This window comes from Scleropages formosus, chromosome 2 (assembly GCF_900964775.1).
Source record: "Scleropages formosus chromosome 2, fSclFor1.1, whole genome shotgun sequence".
Taxonomy (NCBI): domain Eukaryota; kingdom Metazoa; phylum Chordata; class Actinopteri; order Osteoglossiformes; family Osteoglossidae; genus Scleropages; species Scleropages formosus.
This window is the reverse complement of record NC_041807.1, coordinates 24,935,355-24,961,430: the sequence shown is the minus strand read 5'-3', so window position 1 is coordinate 24,961,430 and position 26,076 is coordinate 24,935,355. Positions and strand designations below refer to the sequence as shown.

General features: G+C 38.1%; 1 protein-coding gene across 1 annotated transcript in view; it reads right to left on the bottom strand.

Annotated features, from left to right (window-relative positions):
- The window catches only part of cfap20dc (CFAP20 domain containing), a 46,389-nt gene that overhangs the window by 5,440 nt on the left and 14,873 nt on the right, over window positions 1-26,076 (bottom strand). The window contains exons 8-15 of the mRNA XM_018760815.2: window positions 20,450-20,586; window positions 17,831-18,005; window positions 16,367-16,480; window positions 15,969-16,106; window positions 13,360-13,673; window positions 9,231-9,635; window positions 4,549-4,800; window positions 2,801-2,862 (exon numbers count right to left, since the gene is read on the bottom strand). Of these exons, the coding sequence (XP_018616331.2) occupies window positions 2,801-2,862; window positions 4,549-4,800; window positions 9,231-9,635; window positions 13,360-13,673; window positions 15,969-16,106; window positions 16,367-16,480; window positions 17,831-18,005; window positions 20,450-20,586 (1,597 nt within the window). The remainder of the gene's footprint in view (window positions 1-2,800; window positions 2,863-4,548; window positions 4,801-9,230; window positions 9,636-13,359; window positions 13,674-15,968; window positions 16,107-16,366; window positions 16,481-17,830; window positions 18,006-20,449; window positions 20,587-26,076) is intronic.

Genomic DNA, 26,076 nt, shown 5'->3' with positions numbered 1-26,076 from the left:
CAGTAAGTACTCCGGGGAAACCATTTTGCTCGATGTAATTTCTGGTTGTTACCTGATCTGTGAAATGAGACCAAAGAGACGGAAAGCACGGGGCTTTGTGAAAAAAAACGTCAGCCTGTCACTTGGCACCGCGCACTCGCTGCTAACATAATCACACTTACGCACCTTAAATTACATCTCCATCGTTGGTCCTGAGATATTAATTGACAGTCACAACTAATTAACCAGGCTCATGGTCCTTCAAAGGATGCCATTACTAATTGGGGAACTAGGTGATGCCATGTCATTGCTTACAAATCACATACAAACTTATGCGGAGGAGAAGGAGCGCCTCGCTTACAGTCACAGCAGACCCCGGCCGAAGGCTGTGGGGCCGTACTATACGTACAAAAGACCTAATGCCCACCTGTCTGTGACAAAGTTCCAAGATGTTCCACGCCATGTTCTTTTATGCAGCCAGAGCAAAATACATTTGAACCTGCAGGTCATCACAACAATAGTTTTTTTTTTTTTTTTTTCCTTCATAAGATCCTCTAGTTCAAAAAAGGAGACTTCCAAGAAACCCAGAGAACAGCACTTTATTTTTATAATACCAGCGACAGATCCGAATAAACTTATTTTGCTTCCGGTTAAACACTGCTCTGTTCAATAGCACCACTGTGGCTGTTGCCTATTTCCGTAGGCTTTTTTTTTTTCCACTTGTTGAGATGTAAGGGCACAGGCTTTAAAGCAATGCCGTCAGTGAGAAATTTGTGCTACCAACTAAATTTCTGGAAAAAAAAAAATTGTCTTTTGTGGGTGCCCTTTTCATGAGAAAATTTGCTCCGGGAATCAGTGAAAAAGACCCCGACCTAAAGAAATGATGCTCATTTTCGGCAGGAATCTGTCGTTATATCAGAGCAGCTGTGATTCCCCCCCCACCACTTTCCACAAGAATTCCTCCTCTTGCTGCTGGAATGTGTCCTTGTAGAATGGGAGGAGATGGTGACCCCGCTGCTTAGCGAAGGCCAAGCAACCTTCTCATTACAGGCAAGGCTATGGATGCAGTCTGGGTGGCCCACGGCAGGGTCCACCTTCCTGTCCACTGTTTAGCAGATACTACAGATTCACTGCGCAGTAAAGCGAGGCAGATAGAGCAACGTTCATCTTTTTTTTTTATATCTACTGTATGAGTTCCAGGGGGCGCGGTGGAGCAGTGGGTTGGACCAGGTCCTGCTCTCTGGTGGGTCTGGTGTTCGAGTCCCGCTTGGAGTGCTTGCGACAGACTGGCGTCCTGTCCTGGGTGTGTCCCCTTCAGCCTATCGCCCTGTGTTGCCAGGTTAGGCTCTGGCTCTCCGTGACCCCGAATGGGACAAGCGGTTCAGAAAATGTTTGTATGAGTTCCACACATTTTGAAATTGAATCTAGAATGCTACGAATTAATTAGTAAAGCGCACACCGTGCGACCATTTCATGGGTTCTCGATACTGCTATGACTCATTGTGTACAGTACATCTACAGTAGAGCAGCCTGGGAGAGATGGGTGGCCCCAGTGGGTACACTTTTCTTTGAGTTTCCTTGCCTTTCCCTGGAGCTTTTTCTCCTAGTTCCACCTCCCTGCCAGCATTGCCTTCAGCACATTTTCACTCGCCACTGAGGGTTAGCCTCAGAGACCTTGTTAACAATTCATAACTCACAGAGACAACAGGAAAAACAGAAACCTCTGGATTATGCCATTTATCAAGTTATTACAATAACTCCTCAACCTAGGAACACCACAGGGACCAGAAATTTGTACGTGAGTCAGTCTGGTCACAATGTAGCAGTATAATAGTAATTATTTCTGCTGAAATAATTTCAGTTGAACGATTCATTTTGAAAGCATAGACAACATTTGCAATTTCCTCACCTCATTCGCCTTTATTATTTCTACCTTCCATGGTAATTGTTTGCCTTTTCCTACCAGCGCTGCCAGTGCTTTTCAGACATACTGTAGTGGATTATCGAACAGAAAATAGCAGAAAAGAAACATGCCATAGTGATGTGAACACCAAATCATAACAACAATGCTGCCAACTTGGCTGGGAATTCTGGGACTGCTGGGAGGGATGGGAATTCTGGCAAACCATGCAAATGCAAAAACTGCGAAGAGAAACAGTCTATAGTGACAAGAGAAAGAGGACGTATGGACAATACACAACGTATTGCGATCTCTGGAGGTTCATAAGATGACAGTTCACAAGTCTAGAACTTACTATATCTATTTTTGTTATTTGATAATTATGTTCTCAGGCCATAGTATGGCTCTTTAAGAACTCTTATCCAGTTTTATGCGTTGAATGCATTCCTGCTATGCGCTCCACAGCAAACGATCCTACACTGTGACATTTATTTGCATCACATATTCATTTTTTAAAAGTGAAATGAAGACTGAATTGTTATTGTACTGCTGTGCAATGCAACGAAAGCATAGATTTTTCACTTGTGCTGAAAACTCAATCCCAAATTTACTGTTCTGAAGCTTAATGTTTTAATACTGTACTTAATGTTTTCCGAGCCATGTTAAACAAAAGCATATTAAAGCTAAAAAATCATTTATTTTTGGTTTTATCTAGATATATTTACACTTTCGAGAACTCATTTTAGTGCACTGTACAAGAATTACAACCAAGAATAAAATCTGACAGCGTTCTAACATCAAGTTTTCTGACTGATTGCTTGACCAGAAGACAGTATTATTTAACTAGTAGACATGCAAGTATGGAATATTAAATCAGTGCATTACACCAGAGAGACAAACAGAGCCAAGCGTGATGCTCACCGTGGATTGGAATGAAGGAGCGGGTCCATTTCTGTCTGATAATGATGTCCTTGATTAGGTGGCTGTCAACAGTAAAGGGAGACAGATGCACAGTTTTACTTTCCTCACAGAATGGCAGCTCTCATTCCCTTTCACAGTATCTTCATGTTTAACATAATACCATCATCATAACAGTACGCTTTAACCCTTCTGTTCCAATACACAAAGGAGGAATTTAAGTTGCACTGAAAGACAGATGACAGCGTAGATAATAAACAAGGAACATGTGGTTTTTAATTAAAAATGTATAACTCTGCATGGATTTAGTTAATTCAAGCTACACAAACAATCTTCAAATAATGTCACTGTCTGAATATGGGATTAGATCACATTGTCCAGTTAGGGCAGTTGTCAGTCAGTCAAAAAAATACTGCTACGAGCCATCTCCAGGTAGTCTAATGGTGGCACTGTTGCTGCACTGCACTCTCCTGCATGGCTCCCCATCAACCACATGTGTTTTACAGTGCAGTGCACATCCCACCATAGTGCACAGTATTTCTTGTAAAACAGTGAGGCTATCTGAAGGCTAAAGGGTGAAATAATTTTAAGTCAATGATATTTATTTCAGTCTATTAATTACAAACTGAAACATCAGGATCCTGTCATGCCCTGAATCATGTCTGAGAGCAGAATATGGAATAACAAAACACGGAGAATGACGCGCCAGTCATTCCATGTCAAACTACCCGAGGAAAGGTGGTTTCCCCCTCTCCTCATCACTGATTTTGGAGTGTCTGCACAACAAAGTATATAGCGATATCAAAGATGGTCTTTCAGCGTTGCTTTTCTGGGTATTGTGAAAAATTTCAAACCGAAAGCAAATCAATTTGAGCAAAAATGGCTGTTTTAACTTCTGCTATTTTCTGGAAATCTTGATACTGCTCCTACTAATAACAAAAGATAATGAGATTAGAAAATTATTCAAAGGTATTTTTGGAAATTAACCCATTGTTAATAACAACAACAACAACAATCATAATTGTTGTTATTATTATAATTATTTTAATTATTATTATTATAAATTCTATAAATACTATATAATTGTAAAAATTATTATTATTATTATTATATATAAAAACAGGAGCGGCTCCCTCTGATAGGACACATGGATCTCCAGACTATATCCCCTGCAATCTATGTAGAAAACCGACGAGATTTTTCTCTACTGCAGTTGCCACCGGGCTCATAACCACAAAAGACACCCAGAGTGTGAAGGAGTTGGAAGAATTCAGTGGTCTCAGCTATTAAAGGGAACATGAAATTACGGTTATGGTGGAACTTGTGTTTGTTATCGTCATTCATAGGCCCGATAAAACAAGGCTGACATAACCTGGTAGCACACAATACTGCAAACCATGTCACATTCATGGTATCCATTTCATTGCAAGTTATAGAGAATTAATATTATTTATCCTATCCATCCTCTTACCTCTGTTTTGTAATGGAGCAAAAGACACAACTTTCACTAATCAAATTCCTCTTTACCAATAAAATTGCTTGTCATCATCCTAAAGAATTGCTCTTTCTAAGTACCCAGATCATTACTCTTTAAAAAAATACTTTTTGTTTTAATATTAAATGAAAGAGGAGTTTCTCATCAATGAACATTTAAATTGGATATGGTCCTAGATATCAGAACAGAAGAGTGGATGTCAACTCAGGAGGACAAGAGGTGGTGTTTAGGGAGACTCTTAAGGTGCCATTCTCACCATGTGGAGGCTGGGGTTCCAGGTGGAAGTGTCGTCACTGCTAGTGCTCATGCTCACGTTGCACTTGTGGATCTGAGATGCGCTGAGGCCAGCAGTGTGACTGCCCACCTGCAGCTCCTCATCTTCCTGTTGCCTGCGGAGACTTGCCAGCATTTGCAGCTCCTCCTCTTCCTCTTGCATTCTGAGACTATTCAGATTACACATCTCAGAACTACCTGTTCTGATTGACAGGGCTTTGTTTTCTTCACCTGTCTTAAAAATAGAAAATAAGAAAAAGGTTAAGATGTCTCTTTTTAAAGTGAGTTTTATGAAAAAAAATCTTTTTTGACAGAACAACGGTTGTCACAGTTGAATGAAAAGGTTAACTTAGCTGACATTCTTTTCTGTTTGAAAATCTGTAGCAGTCTGAAAAATGTACATTAATGTACAGTTGAGTATCACTAGTCCTTAAACATGAATCAGTACTTGCCCTGTGAAATGGACAAAACACTACCGAATTCTGACAAAAATTTAAAAAACTCATCTGATCATGCTCTCAGATTCACTGTAATAATTTATTCACTGCAAATAATTTAAAATTAACCTTCTCTCACTGTACATTTCCTAGTTTTTGGGTCTAGCTATAGGTATCTTGGGCTCACTTCATACATTAGCTGCAGTTGTACCACACAAAGTAAAAAAAAAGTGTCATGTTACTTTATTTTTATGCCAGATTAAACCGCATAGGTTTATAGCTTCTGGATTTTGTTCTATCTAGCTGGTTTCTCGTGTTACAAATGACAAAGTCAGTCTCAGAGATACAAATATTTTCCATTTCATTTATTTTTAATTGCATTTTCTCATCTGTCATCTGAAACATGTTACTGAAATGAAAGTCACATGTTTTTGGCATTCAGTTGTTAGTGGAAAAACAAAGGAGTGTGGGACCAACTTGATTCAGCTCCTACAGTGCTGACACATTGCGTCGTGTTGTGTTACACGTTTACGGCATGAAACCATCAACAATCTGCATTGAATAGTGTTTTTTTTAGCCATTTAATGTAGTTGTAACCGCTCAAAGTTAAAGGCATTTTAGGCAGAACCTAATCCATAAATACTGTAAATTCAGGGCCATTTGTACGTTGAAACTGTTGATTGTGCAAGTAAGGCAGAGAGTGAAAGTGCGGAGAAGACAGGAAATTATATAAATGAAAAGATTATAATTTTCCCAAGCTAAAAAAAAGGCAATTTTTTTGCATTTGTCAGTGAGAGAACAATGGTAGTGAGTGACATGACCCTCACTCTTAGTGTTATTGCTTACTTAGTTAAAAGTCACAATGCTTAACCACTGCAAATTAGATGTGAAGAGGGTGGTAAAGGTGGTGTCGGGGTGACTATTTAAAACACGTTAAGAAACATTAAAAAGCAGAGACAAGTAACAGAAAACTTGTGGGCACATACTAAAACTCGGAAAGAATGATTAAACACAAGTTTGTTTGTTTGCATATAAAGTTACTCTTGGGTTTCCATCTCTCATTAAAGAAAAAAAAAAATCTTCTTAAAACATCATGACATGGGACCACAGGGAGAGCCATATGGTCCACACGTCAGATCCAGATTTGCTTGTTCTCTTTTATGTGGACAGAAATGTCTATAAATCGTGCCGTTTTTGATTAAGGGATCTCACAAGGGAAGAGCACTGTTATGGTCTGACTAGCCTGATAGGAATGGCATAGCAGCCTGGGAATAGGAATCGATGGAGTGAAGCTCAAAACAGCCTTCTTGAGAAGGGAACGGGACAGACATATTTGACACCTCTTATTTCAGAAGCTCTGTCACATCGCTTATGTTTTTTTTTAACAGCCAAGAGAGTCAAGTCTGGTCAAAACGGAATGTGTTACTACTGCTGTTTGGTGGGCATGTTGTACTGTAGTTGTTCTTCTGTTCCCCACACCAAGAACACACATTCCTGCAGGATGTGAGCCCTGTAGCAGCTGTAGTTTGATCATGTCAGGGGAACAGACAAACACTCCACTTTCCCTGCTGCTTTGCAAATTGGACATGTTCATGAGGCTGGATGAAGCAAGCGTGAAATGTGAACAGTGACATCACTGGAGCCAAAACCAGTGCCAGCAATTTAAATATCTTGCCAATAATTTCTTTTGGGACTATTTGGCACCACCATTAATGAGCTTTAGGCCATGTCTGCTGCATTCACACAGACAGTAATTGTCAGATTAGTTTTCTGTCAAGACTAAACTTCTCCAGAACTGCTTCACAAGGAATTTAATAAATAAATAAGTAAATAAATAAATAAATAAATAAATAAAAAAAACTACTCAAAGTGCTATCTTGCTTGGAAGAAAAAGGTCAGCATGACAACCAGACAATCGGCAGCTGGTAACATTACTGGGGGCAGCTGCTACCTTTGAACCTAAAGGTTGCAAGTTCAAATCCCACCTCTAACGGTAGTATTCTTGAATAAGCTACTTATACAGCTGGTGTGTTTTTACAGGAGCGATTTAAATGGGTGAGTAAGTTGTAGTTGGTAGTGTGGTGTTTCTTTTCAAGGTAATTACTCCATGTGTTTTCATTGTCATATTCTCCTGCAATGTGATCATGTCGGTTTTTAACTAAACAAGACAGTATGCTCAGCTCACAGTTTCCGGGGTTGTGTGCATGTTGTTACTGGGGTAATATGAGAAACACTGTAATCAGTGACATCTCTGAGTTACACATTACAGTGCAGTGTTTTACAAAAAGCAGCGGTCATGATTGCTGCCTGACGGCTTAGAGATATACTTTTATTCTCTTTAGGCAGGCAAAGCATCTTATTGTTTATTAATGCTGTTTTTGTTTTACTGCTTCCCATATGTTTGGGATATATTACTGTATTAAAAAAAATAATACTATATACAACACCTTTTTAGGATTTTACAAACAAAAGCTTTTTATTGAATCTGAACACTATCACAGAACTTTGACTCTTTTATGGTATAATTTCTGATGTATCTGACATGTACAAAGAATTAATGGCTGTCACTGTAGTCTAGCACAAGTTATTCAATGCTGAGATACACAATGATTCATGTTTCAGAAGACCGGTGTAGTGGGACCTTATAATTTATACATATACTAAAAATTTAAATGTATAATTTGAAGAAAACTGAAAAAAAGGCTGGAACTATACACACATATGTTTTAAGTGAGAACAAATTAGGTTTGGATGGATATAAATTAACACTTTGTTTTAAAATAAATGAAAAGTAAACAGTAACAGATGCGTTTATGACTCATGAAACCTTTTAGTGTGGCTGACGGATGTTTTAAAGTTAATTGCGTATGTTGTAAAGTTTCAGTGTGCTCATTTGCAAGGACCCGTACGGGGTGTATCCCCTCCCCCTCCAGCCTTTGCCGTGTGTTGGTGGGTTAGGCTTCGGTTCGCCGTGACCCCGCTTGGGACAAGCGTTTTCAGGCTCTGTGTGTGTGTGTGTGTGTGTGTGTGTGTATTTTCAAGGAAGACAAGCATTTTACTTTGCATTTTTCACAGAAGATAAAAGTTCAATATAAGCAATGACTTTGCAGCATGTTATAAAAGTACCATTGTTTAAAATGCTCAAAATTTTAGGTTGTTTTTTTGTTCCCCATCATCAAATTTAAGTTTGAAGGAATATACTAAAATTACAGAAGCTTCTGAAAGCATTGTTTCTGTTTTTTTCCTTCCCTGTTCCCTGACCAGATAATTTAAGAAAAATGCCGATAAATTTAAACCCCAGTAAATAATCCCAGTTTTACAAAACTAAAAAAAACAATACTAAAAGTATACTTCATGAGAAGTGTTTATCTCAGTGCTGCTCAGCTGAAAGTTATTGTGAAAATGATAAACAGCTTGTAATGTACAGCCTGGGGTTTGCAATAAATGCTGTATACTTTGGGGCATCTGGTGTGACATCCTGTGTGTGTTATGAAGCAGGAGTCATTAGCCAAGATGCCACATTGACAGTGATATGTTACTGTGTTTTCATTTCCCAACTGCTATTCCCAGTGTCACATAGATGGATTTAATGCAAGCTTCACAGACTTGATATTCAAAGAAGTATTCTGAGTTTCACAGAAAGGGAAAAGTTATTCCCTGTAGTCTGAAAGCAGAATTAATAATATCCCTACAACTTATCCAGGGGCATTCTTTCAACATTGCTGAGACATGTTGGCAGCAATAACTTCCTAAGTTGCCTTAAGAAAAAGATACATTTTTCTAGGAACATATATATGCTAACATAAGACAAAAACAGTCTGCCTGGAATTAAATAAAATTACTGTTTGTTTAAAAAGGTGACCCATAAATCTTATTTTAAGTTCAAAGAAATGTGTGATAACTCATTTTATCTATGGCAGAAACTATATTTTCCCCAGAAGTGCAAAATATTTGAGGTGTTCTTGTTGCAATGGACCTACTGGAATCAAGGGTCCTTGTTCACTCTGCTTCCAAGACAGACTCCAGACCACGACAACTTGGAAAACTAGTTAATAATAATGAGTGAGGGGCATTAAGGGACAAAAAGATTGTAGATCTGCTTACTTTAAATTGACACAGTAAAAAGATTGCTGGAAACTACAAGTTAGTATAACGTTTAGATGTATAAACAAAGTTATAACATTAATGCAAACAATTTAGAAGCATAACCAAAAACTGGAGCACTCACTGTGTGTTCAACGTGTCGCATGCAGTCGGACGCCAGGATCTCTCTGAGTGAGGTCCTGCTGAGTGAAGTCCTGCTGCAGGCACCGTGGAAGCCACTCCAAACTCCATTCTCAAGGCTGTGTCCCAGCCTGTTTCTACTCGGAGAGAGACTACGGACTGGTACCATGTTGGCCTGCTGGGGCAGACTTGTGATATTTTTTCCTGGGTCCGAGTTCCCGCTTATGTACGCCATCACTGTATTGGCTGGTGATGGTTCTACTTGATTTTCAGGACATAATTTGCTGAATGTGCCATCTTCATTGTGTCCATCATCTCCATCATCTTCAGCAGGAGCCAATGAAGATGCGCCACCTGAGTTTGACTGAACACCAGGTCTCTGACTATAAAATCCTGAGTAGGCTTCATCCTGAAAAAGAAAAAGGTTGGAGGCCATGGGTCACATAAAGAAATCTATCCAATTCAAACCTTTTCTTTTAATCACATTCCATAACTGTTATTTTTCACCAAAGTTCCTTCTATACTGATTGAGTTCAACTACTATTTAAATGTACTTTTTTTAACCTACACAAAATCTGTACATTAAACCCGAACAGACGTATTATCGTGTAGATCGCTGTAAAAGATGGTAACATCAAATAATGACATTCCGGAGAGTAAAAATTTTAGTTGGCTGTATTTTGTAAAACCTGTGATCACATAGCCACTAACAATGTTCCTACAGCATGTTTGAAAAAGCCAGATAAAAAGCTGGAAGCAATGGCACCAACTTGAAAAGGTAAACAGATTTATACCATAAACATGTAGATTTCAATTAATGCATCACTGAAAAAGACATAATCTTGCTTCAGAAAATGCAGTCATATCACAAAAAAACAGCTATAAGCAACTTCAAAGCAGATCAGTCAAGAGCAAAATTATGCATATTACAAAACTACAGTGGGTAAAAATATGAACAAACTTTCGTAGGCGTTTCAATATTCAGGACATATCCTTGAAAATGAGCGCGCGAGAAACTATACATCAGCGATATATGAAACATTCAAGGATTGCTGGCGACAAGACATATTCTTTATTCACATACTTTTTAAGTCCAAAGGAGAAATGAAAAAGCCCACTGGTCCACAAGCAGATGCTAAAAGTTTTAACATGCAAACTACAAAGGACATGACATAATATGTCCAATCACAGTTATGTAAACAATGAATTATGTAAACTGTGAATTTCCTGAGGTAAAAATTTGAATGACTCACGAGAATTTCAATGAGCAGAAGCTCTGAACATTTCTAAATAAACAGAGGCTGTGAAAGTGCTCCAGGTAAGCAGCCCAGAATTTATTAAACCTTTTAAATGTGTTTATGAGCATAAAATGTTGAACTTTCTGAAAATGAGAAACAATTTTAAATGGAAACCTCGCCAGTATCTAACACTGTTTAGTATCTCTTTACTTAGTGAAAGACAAAGGTGTCAAAACAGGCACTTTGTTAGTCATTCTTCCTGGTGCTCTGTCGCTATTAATAATTGATTGATTTAATTCGAGCTTTCATCCTCATTAATGGTGTCAGAGAGTATAGCTTTAAAGCCGACAGCTCTGCTCAGACACTAATGAGGTTTGCCTGATGACAATGTACATTTGGTAGCGCTTGGTGGCTAACAGCTACATGTTCTCCCGCTGTTTCCTTCCTGTCTTTCGAAATTAATACTGAATGCATATTTCACTCTGCTGTTCAGGGTCCTGCTTTTCTGGGGATGAAAGCAAGAGTCAACTATCACCAGCAGTGACATGGGTTTGTATGTGGGGCTGATTGGTGAGCCTGCTGAGTCGAAGGCCTTGAAACAGCAACTATTTCCACTTCACGGATGCAATCTCTTCATGAAGTACACCCAATTTAGGTCCTTTGAACAAAAGGTTATGGGTCTGTAAGATGTTTAAAAATGCAAAACTTGCCCTTTATTGTTCTTTGGCTAGGAACAGATATTTGAGGTTGATACTCTAACCCTGATGCCTCAATACTTCATATATACTCATATGAATGAGTAACGTAATCATCGGCAGACTTGGTAAGCAGCTGTGCATTTATTTTCTAAGCTTTACAGAGGATGACTGGAAAACGCTTTGATATGGTGCATGGTGTATGGTGCATGGTGCAAATTATGATTGTGTAACCTATTTAGGTTCATTTCATGCGTAAAATTATATGCCATCCTGAAATAACACTACACACCAAGCATAGACACACACACTGTATACAGATAAGTTATCCTGTACATGTGTATCCTTCTTCAATTCCATCAATAAATGGAAACGCAGATACAGGACGGCAGTGTGTGTGTTTGTGCTCTACAAAAGGAAACATTCCAGAGAAGAATTCTTTTTGCATGGGATTTTTTTTTCTGACTCACAATCTGAAGTTCAATAAATTAAAACATCTTAAATTTGTTACCCTGTGTATCGAAAATAAATTAAGATTATGGAATGGAAGAAAGAAAACATTACAGGATACAATTTACAAAAGATTGACTCAGATCCCCAAGGAGAAGTGAGTGCATTCTTCCTGAGGAAGGAGACTGCTGAAATGCAAATGAGGTGCCACAGGCATCAATCAAAGCAGTCTAATTAACTGTAGCATAACATATGTATACTAAAGATGAAACTGATTTCCCATTAGAGTCAATATTGAAAGACAGGAGTTACACACTCACTGACAACTGTGTGTGAAAAACAAGTGTGCCAAGTGCAAATCAAGAGCGAATGGTCCCAAGAGTGGCATGGTCAACCTGACTTATTGTTTAAAGACTTGTATTAGGACCTTTATTTAGCAAGAATAAGTGTTTTTACTGAATATTCTTATTCTGAATAATATTTCTGTTTGACTGAGTTTATAGCATTTGGCAAATTATTTTGTGTTTGATTAAATGTTTTTGATTTTTTTTTTAGGTAACTGAGGAGGCCCTTGTGATTTTTCTTTTCTATTGCACTGATAGTGGTGTGTGGTTGTGAACTTAGACCATTCACCCTCCTCATAATGGAAGTACGGTCTCTGCTGCAGGACTCATCAATTACAGAACATAGTTGCAAGATTCAAATAGTGAAAAATAAAGACATTACATTTAATTTCAAGAATGGATGAGAAGCATATACTAGCCATGATTTCCTGAGCTTTTCAAGTAAACAGCTTTTTTTTTTAAGTTTTGATGATTCCATGTAATCACAGTAAATATATATGTTAATTAGGCTGCTTTGTTTTGGATTTCAACTGTGGAGAATAAAGTGTCATTAATATGACTGGAATACTTAACACAAAGAAATAAAATCCATATTAAAAACATCCATATTTCAAAGTATCACATAAGGCTTGTGTTCTCAAAACAAAGCTTTGACGGTGTGCAAAGCAAGCTACACATTGTTAATTACATACGGAGAAGAAATAATATTTCAAAAAGGGTCTACACATTTTCTTTCAAGTTTTGAATAATACAAAGTAATAAGCACATTACTTTGAAAGTCTGAGAAGAAAATGTATGCATTAAATTATTTCAAGGTTCAGTGTTTTTTGTTTTACCAGACTAATAATGAAAGTCTTAAATCTGAATAATTTATTCAGAGAGTGAAATTCAATGCATCATTTTATCTGCAGGTCCAATTTTGATGATTTTACATGTAGTTTTTTCCCTAATTCGAAGCATATGAAAATACCTAATATATACTTGTAAACAAATAAATAATGGCTTAAAAATGAACTTGATTATGAATTTAATATAGCAAGTTGCCACTGTTATTCACTACAAAATAAGACACTAATAAGATATCCATGAACAAAACACTACAAAAAATGTGATGCAAGAGTCATTTGAATATATATGGACATGAAATGAGCACCTGCATCCCAATAAGAAGGAAAAAAAAAAAAAAAAAAAAAAAAACTCATTTGCCTTTCAGCCAGCAACCATAGGGAGGGCAAAAAGGATTTAAATGCGGGAGTAATTATAATTCCTTCACTGGCTGGACTCCTGATAGAAAGTGACAAAAAGAAAACTCTCACTGTACCTCCCTCGGGATCTATAACTCTTTCACTTTAGGAGATCTGGGGCATAAATCTGCAAAATGACACATTTTATTGCGGGACACCAACCTCGTCACTTCCACTGGCAATGAAGTCATCCTCCATCCGTGCCCCTCTTTGGACTCTGCCCTCATCACTCCTCCACTCAGAGGAGCACATGGTGATCTCTGGAACATGATTGTGGCCCAGCAAATGTTTAGCATAGTGTGGTCGTGAAGAGAAGGTGAAGAAATCACTGAGGTTGAGCTCAGGCTCCGCCTCCTCATCTTGGTCACCATCCCGTGGGGAGAGTGAGTCACCAGCAGATGGCTGATGGAGCTGAGGATCCATTTCTGAACTCCGACTAACACAGTCCACAAGACTGTCAGGTAAACCCGACATATCTACAAAAAGAAGAAAAAATATATATACTGTATATATAATACACACACACACACACACACACACACACAAACAGAACAGCGAAAATTCTCTTGACAACAAAAACCATCTGTCTCATTTACTGTTTGTGTGCTGTTGATTAGAGCAATAAAATAGTCATTAAGACTTTCAATTTAAGCATCTTGGAATGAGAGGTCAGACAATCCATTTCTAGGATCTTTACTGATTAATTTTTTATTGCTTTTATTTATTTTTGTACGTGCTTTATGTTGAGGGAAAGGAGCTTAAAGAGGAACTGGCTATTTAAAGGACCCTTTTGAAAGTGTCTGATGAGGCATATCTTACAGAACTGAGTGACATCTTGTTCTATCAGTCGAGAAATTACAAAACAGAATCGATTCACACAGAAGAGACATGAATTACTTTGCTCAGTTCTCGCATACTTTAAATGACTTAAAACACCTTTCTACAGAAACGCAGGACATCAGACAAATATAATACCTCTTATACAGTGAATATATAAAGCTTGGTTATTGTATTTAGCAGGTCCCATTCTGGGAATCTACCTCGAAATTAAGGTAAAAACTTAATGGGAATAATGGGAGATTACAAAGCACTCTGCAAGTTCTTTGCTCAAAGATTTCAACTAAAATCAATATCTTCAGATGGTTCACTTTTTCGCAATTCTCTGCACAATATGTTTCATTGCAGACTTATAAAGGAATAACAGAAATAATAGGTGACACGGAAAATTTTATGTCAAAGCTATACAGTTGGATTATGTTATCCTCCATGACCAAGTTCTAGGAGGATGGAGGAAGAAGGTGTGAACAATGGGGAAAATCTACAATTTACATCTTAATCATAAAATCATAAAAAGGAGATAAAAAAATTTTTTCTATAACTAAAAATCGATTATTTTGGCCCAGTTACATTTAAGCTGTTTTGTAATTGCAGTGTAGTGGTTTAATGAACGATTCAACAACATATAAATAGGGCTGACAATCTGGCGGACGCGTACTGTGTGCAGTGCACCTGCTGGTAAACAAACTACATCATTAGCGGTACTGGCACATGCCTCGCGCCAGAACAACACAACTTCACCAAGCCACGGGGTTCTTCCCTTGTGCTAAAACACACAGAATTCAAAAACGCTTTGAAAGGCCTCACACTACTGCACTGCAGCAATGCTGTAAAGTTGCCACAAACAGCTTTCCCCTGATGCTCAACTACGTTCTTCTTTTGTACATTTGTGTTCCGCTATTTTCTACCTGCGTGTGAAATGTCAGTCACATAAAGGCAGAGTGAAGCTGTTTAAATCGGAAGGAGAGCGAGACAGCAAGAGTGACAAAAAGAGAGCGAGAGAGACCTCCTGGGATATGAGTGAAGGTGGGGGGGGGGGGGGGGAATCTAGCTGTTCAATATCTTCTCAGAAGCCACTTGTGGGCAATGTTACTATATCAACATTTTTCAGATATGACTTGCATTGAAAACATCCGTATAGGCACTAATGAAAGAGGCTCTTACTGTTATTCTTGACCTGCTCAGGTAGTGACAAATAGAATTTTTAAAGTGAGTTATAAAAACAGGAGCCACAGACAGCTGCATTTTGTTGGAACAAAGGAAAGGAGCAAATGAAAGCAGCTAAAAACCTCATAACAATCAAAACTCAAAGGCAGCGGAGAAATGAGATGGTTTATTTTTTGCTCATACCTGGGACCTTTCTTTCATGCTGCCTTCTTTTTTTTTTAACAAACTTTAAATAAAGCCTCATGTGCAAAAAAGCATGCTTTATTTTAATTTCAGCATTATGCAATTTCTCTGTCTCAAATCCTACTGTAATTTTGCTTTCTGCACATTCTGTTTGGATTATTTCTACCACTTTGACCAAATCTACATTGCGTGGCTAAGGTCAAGGGCCCAATACCTTAAATCAGACAACATACAATTTCAATTTAAGTGGTTAAAAGAAATATGGTTATTGGCTGTCAAATGAAGCTTCCATGCTGCTCTTTGTCAGAGAGGTGAGTGAACATTCTCCGGGTGTTAAACAGTATTGTAATCACCTCTCTATAATAGCCCACTGTGAAACATGCAAGGCCCTGGTACAGTTACTCCTGACTTTTATTTAATGCTCCATTAGCTGTAATGAAACCTCTGCCTACAGTCGAAATGGGAGGGGTGTGCGCAGTACGGCAAGCAGGAGTTCCAAACGTATCAACAATGCTCTGTCTCCTAGATGGAAAAGTAGTGGGTATGTGTGTTTGCAGCAATTTCCTGGCTCAGGAGTTGCTGACCTGTGCTATGATCACGCCTGGATTGCCCTTCAGTTTCGTCAGTGGCCCAGTCGCCGGTGATGTTCGTGCTCCATGCAGCGGAATCAGCTGCGCCTTCAGGTTCACCGCCCCCCTTCGTACTGCAGACCGGAGCAGCTTCTTAGTTAGGCAGAGGGAGATAAAGAACAACATATGAAGCATTATACAACAGCGCAAGGTTACAGAAATTCTATCACAACAAAACTGGAATTATAACAGTCAAGACAATACGTGGACCAAACTGGATTAACTGGTTATACCCTGGTCCCATTTTTCTCTGGAGCCTGTACGGGGCCTCATTTTACGCAAGTTACACGCGCAAATCTTACACAGCTTCACACAGACATTAATAAAAAGTGTCCTGAGCTACTTCACCACACCTGTCAGGACAGGCTTCTCTCTCCCTGCGCTGTAGGCTCGCAGTTTCCTGGTGCCAGCTCTTGCCGTGGACATCTTGTCTGCTGGGGGATGTGGCTGCAGGGGCCTGTTGTTTCCTGCAATAGGAAATAAAACAACCCGATTGCATAGTCCAGTCAAAGAATGATGGAATGAATGAATAAAAGTTTATTAATCATGGAGGGAAATTCCACTCGTTTGCAGCAGATTAGAATATACAACATACATACACACAGCATGCGTACATATATATACACATTGATGAAACAAAGATAAGTAGATAGATACGTTATGTGATTAAATAAGTAAGCTTCTTTACACACAACAGCAGGCGTGTTATTAACGGGTCACCCCCATGAGGACCCATTGTAGAACCTGACGGCTGCTGGTAGACATAACCTGAGGTAATGCTCCTCGGAACAGTGCAAATACACCAGTTTATTGTTAAAAGTGCTCTTCTATTTGACCAAGGCGGTGTGCAGAGGGTCACAATCATTATCCATAACAGCTAGCAGTTTTTCAGGGTGTATTTGTTTCTGTGCAGTTGCATCCAGAGAGTACAGCCTGACTCTTAGGACTGGACCAGCCATCTTGATTAACATCTGTTAGACTTGGCTATAGAAATGCAATTTTCCCATCATACAATTGCAAAGAAGATGACACCAGCTACAACAAACTGGTAGAACATCTGCAACAGTGACCTTCGTACTCCAAGGACCTAGGTCTCCTCAGGAAGCATAGGTGACTCTCTGCTTTCCTGTACAAGGTCTCAGTGTAGCACGTCCACTCCAGCTTGCTGTCCGGGTGCACCCTCAGTACTTGCATGTCTCACACTAACTCCACACTCATGCCATCAATTCTCGCTGGGCACACTAAATGCTTGAATCTCCTGAAATCCAATATAATCTCCATAGTTTTCCAATGCCGAGCTGCAGCTGGTCTTGTCTTGAAATGGTTACTTTGGTATTATTAAAGGTAAACCAGCTGCAAAATAAAAAAAACTAAAGCTTGAGTACACACGATACCACCTCAGCAAAAAAGGAAAAGGTGCATATGTTGTGTGCACATTAGGAGGGTAAGTCAAAAAGTAGCCACGATAATCTGCATATGACAAGATTTTTAAGATCGTGGATACCTTTTTGACCTACCCTTGTGCTATTCTTACTGAAAGCCCAATAAGATTAACCAAATAAAGTACTATAAAGGACTTCCAAAGGACAAAACACAATTTCCTAAATGCAACAAGCATTGGAATTTTAACTGCATTTATGTTTGACTAGATTAAAGAATAAAAAATTGGGTATTCATTACAAATTCAGTTCAAGTCAATTCAATTTATTCTTATAGAGCACTCTTCTAACACAGTGGCACACAGAACTAAACAAAGAATCAAGAGATGGCTGAAACAAATATAACAAATATGATATAACAAACAAGTGCATATATACCTGTACTTGGAAGACCCTGGAACGGTGATCTGCTCTCTGGACACGTCTGTGATACAAGATCTAGCCGTGCAATGGGAACTGGGCCAGAATGAAGCCCGAGATCCTCCATCGAGTCTTCACTGGTGCTCCTTGCTGGACCGCTTCGACCACTTGTTTTGGTGTTTGAACCAGACCCCTGCAATGGACAAAAGCCAGGGGCACAGCAAAGAGAACTGTCACATCTGGTGGTAACATGGACAGGGACGTGTGCCACTGTATGCCCATATGTGGACAAAAAGTATGATATTCTGAAGTGCAGAATGAATATATATGTAAGTGCACCGAGCAAAGTAAGGAATGATGTGCTAATGTGATACGAGGAACACGGAGCAAAGAGATGCACTGAGTGGTCTTGTAAGGGAAACTGAACTGGTACATGGAAACGTGACTTAGACAGGGCTGGGACATGGGACTGGGGTAAGAGTGTGGAGAACTGATCCAGGCAGGACTTGAATTCTGGACTGGAACACAAACACACTGGGAATTGGAGTTTGGAAGCAGGCGAGTAAACACGGAACTAGAATTGCTATGAGAACACCAGGAAACGTAGTAAAGATCTGATCAAGAATCTGTCCTCCACTCCTTTTATAGTGCTTGGGATCTCATGTTCATTGAGTTCAGGTTCGCGGCTGCAGCTGAGTGGCCCTGGGGCGATGCCCCTACGTTCATCCTGAATCTGGTTCTCAGGGATCATGATGAGAACATAAAAAAAAAAAAAAAAAAAATGCTGGCCAAAATTTTGTAACTGCTTTAAATGATTACAGAGTTCATTAACCATTTTGAGATGCCTATTGCTACATCTGGTCAAGTCATTTTCAACTGTGAATTCTACTTATTACAGATGAAAACTATGTAAGATCTTCAGATAATTCTAAAAACTATTATTATGCTATTTCTTTTTTAATTGGTTGTATAAACACAGGGTTACAACAGCATGCAGATAAACATAGTACATAATAATGGAATGCGTATTATGTATTTTCTTTCATCAACACCATGAGTAAGGCAGTCATAATTCTTACATACTGTAATAAAGTTGTATTTAAAGGACAAAACTTGGTCTACCAGAACAATGGTCCCTTTTTTTCAAAAAAAAGGTGGCATTACAGTATGTGCTGTTCCAAGTCAAACCCTCCTAAACAGTCTGCTAGAATTTTTTTCCAAGAAAAAACACAATAGCTTTAGTTATTGACTTTCAGCTTATTCTAAGGCACTGTTCAGAGCGCCAGTGAGTGGCGAACATTAAAAGAAGTCAGTAGAAGGGCTTTCCTTCACGTTTCTAAGATACATCACAGCCCTTTCACAACGACGCGACAAGCAGATGGCTTTGTCTCACAAGCATTGTTCTCTGCAGTTGTGATTCCAGGACACAGACAACAGTGCAGTGCAGTGCAGGAGGACAAAGGCAATATGAACAAAAAGGAAAGAAAGGATCCAGTGAATGGTCACATGTTTTTCCTTTAGAATGCCAGTTTGTCATTTTCTTCCACAAAAAGTACTTTCTAAATTGAAATCGCATGGGATTCATGCCCTAAAAACAATTATGCTTTGATGGGTAGCTCAATACTGTACAGGTGTGAGGACAAGTACCTCCAAGCACATGTTTTAATTTTTTTGCAAGCAGTAAATATATACAGTTTACAATGGTACAAAGTGTATAGAATGGGTCTGGTTAGTGTTTTATATAAACTTCAGAAATCAATGCTCCACAAAGATGTGCATTCACTCATTTGCAAAACTCACAAAGTGACATGACAAGTAAATAAGTAAACAAGTAAATAAATAACGAGCTGTACATTACTGCATCATCTTGTACTATAAACATACGTTTTGTTGCGTTAGTGAAGACAACTATACTAGCTATATTCTAATCTCAAATCTTATTTGTCATACAGGGACTTGAATAACTACTGCTTTTCACAATTGGAATATTTTGACCTCAGACAACATTGGCGAATAACGATGACAATTATGATCAAATGAGAAAGACACAGTACATTACAGATGTTTAAATGAGCTTGACCTCTGATCCATGGCCTTTCGTCACAGCAGTGTCTATTCTCTGCATCTCTTTGTCATTTGTCATTTTTGAGTATATAGTCTCATCTTATAAGAAACACTCGGGAAAATCAGTGTTATCAATTCACCTGAAAAACGGGACTGTGGGAAGAAAACGAAGCATACAGAGGAGGCCCATGCGAACACTGTGAGAACAAGCAAACTCTTCACAGGATGAGCAGGAATCAAAGCCACACCTACTTCCACAGACCACGCGTGGCGAGACACCAATGTCATCTACTGCACCCTTTTGAATTGTATTCTTTAATGCCATACAAGTTGCAAAGGCTTGTGACTGGGGGTCAGTGTCTGAGAGTGGAGAGGCCTTGCTATTCCCAGAGAAGAATATAGCTTATTGTTTTACACTGGACTGTCAACCAATTCATGTAGTTGAACTGGTAGCACTAATTAGCCATTAATGAGCATATGTTAGGAGTATTAAGCAGGCGATGATCTGGACAAAATAAAGCTCTCTGTTCATCAGGGCTGGTTGATTCTGCTTTACCATGAGCCGATTCTCACCTCCGAGACGCTGGACGTGCTGTTTTTCCTTCCTGTGGGCGGTGGAGGTCCCTGCACCTTGGACCCAAAGGCAATATGCATCACGTCCTGCCTCTTGGCTCCACGTGTGCTGCTTGTCCTTGCACTGTGCGATTGCTCTGTTATACACATTGATATTGTGAGAGACTGTTGGACACTCCCATCTACAGAAAACTACTTGAATACAAATTTTCTTCATACTCTTTCAAATTAAAATCAGCAAGTCAGCTTGCATGTGTCTGACACCCTGTCAACAGAAGAAATCTGAATCTAAAAATTATCTGAGCATACATTACCCTTGGATAGAGATTAAAGGTTTAATTTAAGTTTAAAGTAATCAATCCTTCAGTCACTCCTACAAATTACATATCTAGTTTGTCAGTTGTGTTTTAAGACTAAGGCAGATTTAATAATTGCACACCATGTGAGCAGAGGAACAATTTTCTACTCAATGAATGCAATTCTACACCACAAATGGCACAAAGATTTTCTTCACTGAAGTGAACTTAATTTATATTTAAAAAAAAAAAAAAAATCATAAAAAGAAACATGCATTAATAAAAGAAGCAAATACGCAAGTGCACAATTTTCTCAAGCTGTAATTTCCACATTCTGGACCAATTCACGGAAGGAAAAAAAAAAAAAAAAACGCTGAAAAAAATTAACTGATTTTTTTAGTGATAGTTAATCAGAAAGCAGAAATCCTCTGGCCAGTCTTAACTTTTGATCTTGGGGGGGGGGGGGGGGGGGGGATACTGTTAGAAATAGTAAAAAATAAATGCTAATTTGGAAAGGTTTAAAAGAAAATCTGTATACTCAATGTCCTCCAGGACTGACATGCCTGGTGATAACGGAAACATTAGGTGAAATAAATAAGTAAAATAATGGAACCCAGCATCTATAAAACTTGTGCCTTGCGTTTGATGCCTGTTAATCTGTCAACCAGTCATCTTTGGAAAGCCATGGTCAGGAGTTTAAGACGAGTTATAGCAGCCCTTTGAGAGCATTCCTGAGGCCAGCAGTAATGCTGTATAATCCACCTTTAAAGGATTGTGGAACGAGAGTCTATTAGGGACATGTCACATAAATTTAATGCACACATAATTATTTTAAATAATTAAAATAACATTTTAAAATCTCAATATACACTAACATCATGTAGAGGAAAACATCTGTAACATGAATTAATTGACATGGGATAGAAGATAAAGCAATTATAAAATCACATGGGTGTAATGTCATAGATTGGCTGAAATACACCAATAAACCATACCTGGCAGATGACAACGGAAATTAGGAAACACCGAAGGAGGAACTCACCCTGAGTGAACTTGCGATTTATAATTTAATTGGCGATGCTGTTCCTTGCATTTTAAATAATAAATAAAATATGCAATAAGTTAAGGTACTGCAATAACAGCAATTTATGAAAGTCTCTTTATATTATTACATTCAGGGCCAGGTTTAATATCAATCCTCTTTAATCATTATTAGGCTTGTTATGCTAATAACATGGGGACCAATTATAAGAGCTCATTTACATGAAAATCCCCTCACTGTGATTGCAATTTATTTCTATTGGCATGACTGGATAAATCAACATGAACTCGACAGCTGTCACAATGAATAAATATGCAGAGATAAAAAAAGTGCTATTGAAGTGGAAACAGGAATTATAATGAGTTACTGGAGCATTTATTTTTGTCATAAGAAAAGATAATTGCAGTCTCCAGGTACAGGTTTCTGATCCAAGGGCACTTGGATTTCAAAGCAATATCATTCCATCAGAACATGGAGAGAGCTTTTAGTGGAAAGTGTAAGTCCTCTGAAACGACAAATTCAAGCGCAACCTATTAGTGTCATCTCCTTTAGGCTTTGAAGTGTTTTCAAAAAAAAAAAAAAAAAAAAAAAAAACCCAAAACACACCTAAAAGTTCTGACCAATTTAAAAGCCACCATTTTTAATAAACATATTTGATTGCTGTAAATAAGATAATTACATTAGTCTCATTTAAATCTTTTAAACAAAAAATATTTTCTCGAGCTAGCAAGAAAACTCTTCCAAATTTAAATGCATTTTTGAGATTTGAGTATGTTTTTTTTTTTTTTGCAGTTTTCATTGGTTTCTATGCTGTGTTATGTATACACTCTGAGTATCTCTAGGAGAACATTTACTGTATATAAAAAGTCAGGGGACTGAACTTTGATTTAGTAGAAAGTGTGACAAAGTACTGAAGATTAGAACACCTACCATAAGAAGGCTGGCTTGGCAAAAATATGTGTATTCAATAAGTCATGGACTAAACAGACCTGAACCTCAAGTTGTGGGGCCAGAAGTCTGTTCATAACTAAAATTGTTTGCAAGTCGTGGGCTGGATCCCTGTTCAGAATTTGCATGTTCTCCTTGTGTTCATGCAGGTTTCCTCCTGAAGCTCCGGTTTCCTCCTATAGTCCAAAGACATGTGCTCAAGTGAATTGTTGACGCTAAATTGCCCGTAACACGTGCTGCAGCGTTACATCGCTCTGGTGTATAGATGAGTGATTGACAGTTAGCAGTGTACTGTAGTGTATCTAGCACTGTAAGTCACCTTAGATGAAAAAGGTGTGAGCTATTACTACAAAGTATCCTTTGTAAGTCACTTTGGAGAAAAGCATCTGCTAAATGAATAGATGTATATGTAAATCCAATCACTATGTCACAGTATATAAAATCTTAATGTAACATAATCTGCTGATTTATTCACATGTTAAATACTGTTAAAAAAAATCAGATAAGGCTACAATTGATTAAAAATTTCACAGGGGAATGAAGCAGCACAGTAGAGAAAGGAGAGTAAGGTTATAACAGCTATTATATAGTCTTTTCAACCTTGTTTGTACACAATATATGCTATACAGTATACTCTGTGTTCTCAGTTTTTGGTCAGAATAATGTCTGGTGTGAAGCTACTTTGTACATAAATCATTTAATAGTGATAATTATGCTTCTTACTGTATGCTTTGTTGAGGACCAATGGGTTAATAAAAATGTGTTGTTAACTTGCATGGGCTAGGGCAAGTATGTAAATTCCCCAAGTTATAAGGTGCAACTCCATTTGCTCTTATGTGCATATACAACTTGAATTTAAAACTTTTCAACAGACCATGCATCTTGCTGTATTAATGATCAGCCCTGACAAATAGAATGCTGCAGTAGAGGACAGATACCGCATTATACGGCTGTGTGGTTTGAAAGCCTTGCACATATGATAGGCTATGATAAGCAGAGATGTACTTACAAAAAATAAATAATTTAAGATACTTAATAGTCTGCTAAAGATGGCTAAAACGTAAATTTACTGTTAGTTTACTGCATGTGTGCCTGTGGAAAGTAGTAATAATACAGTAACAAGTTACACTTAAGTGACATATATCCAACCAGGAGGCAATGGTCAGATTACTTCTTTTCATGTGCAGTTCTCGCTAAAGAGTATTATTACCAAAGACTATTAAATAGCACCAATCCTTTATGATGACAACACATCTCTCAATCTGCCAGACCAAGTTTAACACCTCAACAACCTAAGATGAAGGATTTTCACAAAAAAAGCAGCTGAAGGTAAAACTGAATTTACTTATAAAACTGAATTTCTGCTTGCAGATCCCAAGTTGCTTATATTTTCTGACAACAAGTGAAATCAAAATGACTCTAGTGCTGCTGCCAATAAGTAATATACCACACTACATGAGCATTATATAACCTTAGATGCTCATGAAATATATCTGATGTGCTTTCACCTGCAGAATATACCAAAAGTCAAAGACATTGTCCCTGCATGATTAAAATCTGATCCACACTTTAATAACTTCAAAATTAAACTTCTATAATGCTTTTTTTGCATATCAGTGCTTCCATAGTGTTTATTACGTGGTACAAAATGAAACTGTAAACAAATCAGAACATATCAGTCCTTTATATGACTCCTTACATTCGATTTCTGTCAAATGTAGAACTGAATATAAAACAGTACTCATTCATATTAAGACCGTAAGTAGACTTGCAACTAACATATCTGATCTTCCACACATTCCTCCATGTAGGAAGCTACTGCTTTTCATAGTAAGAGCTGCAAACAACAGAGCAGAGAGTTAAGATGTTTAATCTAGGGCTCTTATTTAAATGGACTAATCTAGACTAAGTTCAGAAGTCAAACATATTCTATCTTTTAATTCTAGACAGTTATTGTTATTTTACAATTACATTTGACTTTGCTTTATGACTGTGCCATTGTACTTTTGCACTCAGTGCATCAGGGTTACTCTATTGCACTTGCCATCTCTGTTGCTATTTTAACCAGACTAATTTTAAATATGAGCTTTAAATAAAGAGCTTAAGAGAACACTCTTCATGCTTTCTGCTGCATCCTGTTTAAGGCCACGTGGTTCCAAACTCACAGATCACACTGGAAACCCAGATGCCTGCTTGAGACAATATCTAGAGGAAGGACACAAGTGGAATTCTGCATCCAAACCCATCTCCACCAGTTCACCGTGCCCGAGCGGCTCCTGAGTCCAGTGACAACACTCGTCCACAAGAGCCAAGGCTCAGTGACAAACCTGAGACGAAGACTCATGATCATTTTCTGCTTGTGCACATGACAAAGTAACTTGTCATTATCACCTAAGTATAGAGATATAGTTTTGTTTTCTTCACCCTGGTGCAATGAGAAAGTATGCACCATATTGACATAAAGCGAAAAAAAAGGAACTTGTTTGTAAAAATACAGGACCTGAAACAAATTTATTTGACTGAGCGGTTCACTTGCCGATTGATAAACATTATCACAGAAAACAACATTACATGGCTTTAGAGGTTTAGAAAACACAGCTGAAAAGTAGCATAATATAAACTACTCAAACCTGAAAAAGTTAGCTGACATTACCTACTGTCCATGTCTAATGAATCATTCAAAGTTGTGCTGGGAAATAGTATACCACCAATGTAGGGCAGTTTCAGAGTATGTTTCCAATACAGTATATAGAGTGCGGTTTTTTGCCAACACACAAAATGAGCATGCAGTTGCTGCAGGAATATTGGGGCCAGAGAGCACTGTTGGCAATCCACTTCCACAGATAAGCTTTTCTTCATTTCTGTATGTCAGTTTGCCAGTTAATAAACTATATTTTCAGAAAATATATTTAATTTTAAATCCTTAGAAAAAAAGATTTCATTTGCAGAAAAGTTGCTTACAGAGGACAAGTGCTAGAAGCAGGTTCATTCGTTTCAGCTAGGGTGATAAATCAGTAAATAATGTCACTAAAATAGCCAACAACCCAGTTCGAGATGGATACTTGTTGGTGTCTAAAAAGTCCAGATAAATCGCCAATGGAGGAATTCTGTTTTTGGTGTTCTTGTGTGCTGGGTATTTTTATTCTGCAACTGCATTACACTATTTCGTTCCTATTCATGTCCTAATCATATTGTGGGAATGACAAGGGCATTGACAATAACAATTACTTTAACGTTAAATTAAAGCTAAAAGTCCCAATATAAAGTCAGTTAAACATGGTTTTTGACAAAACACAAATATTTTATATTCATTTGATAGAAATGAGACCTTTAAGATTTTA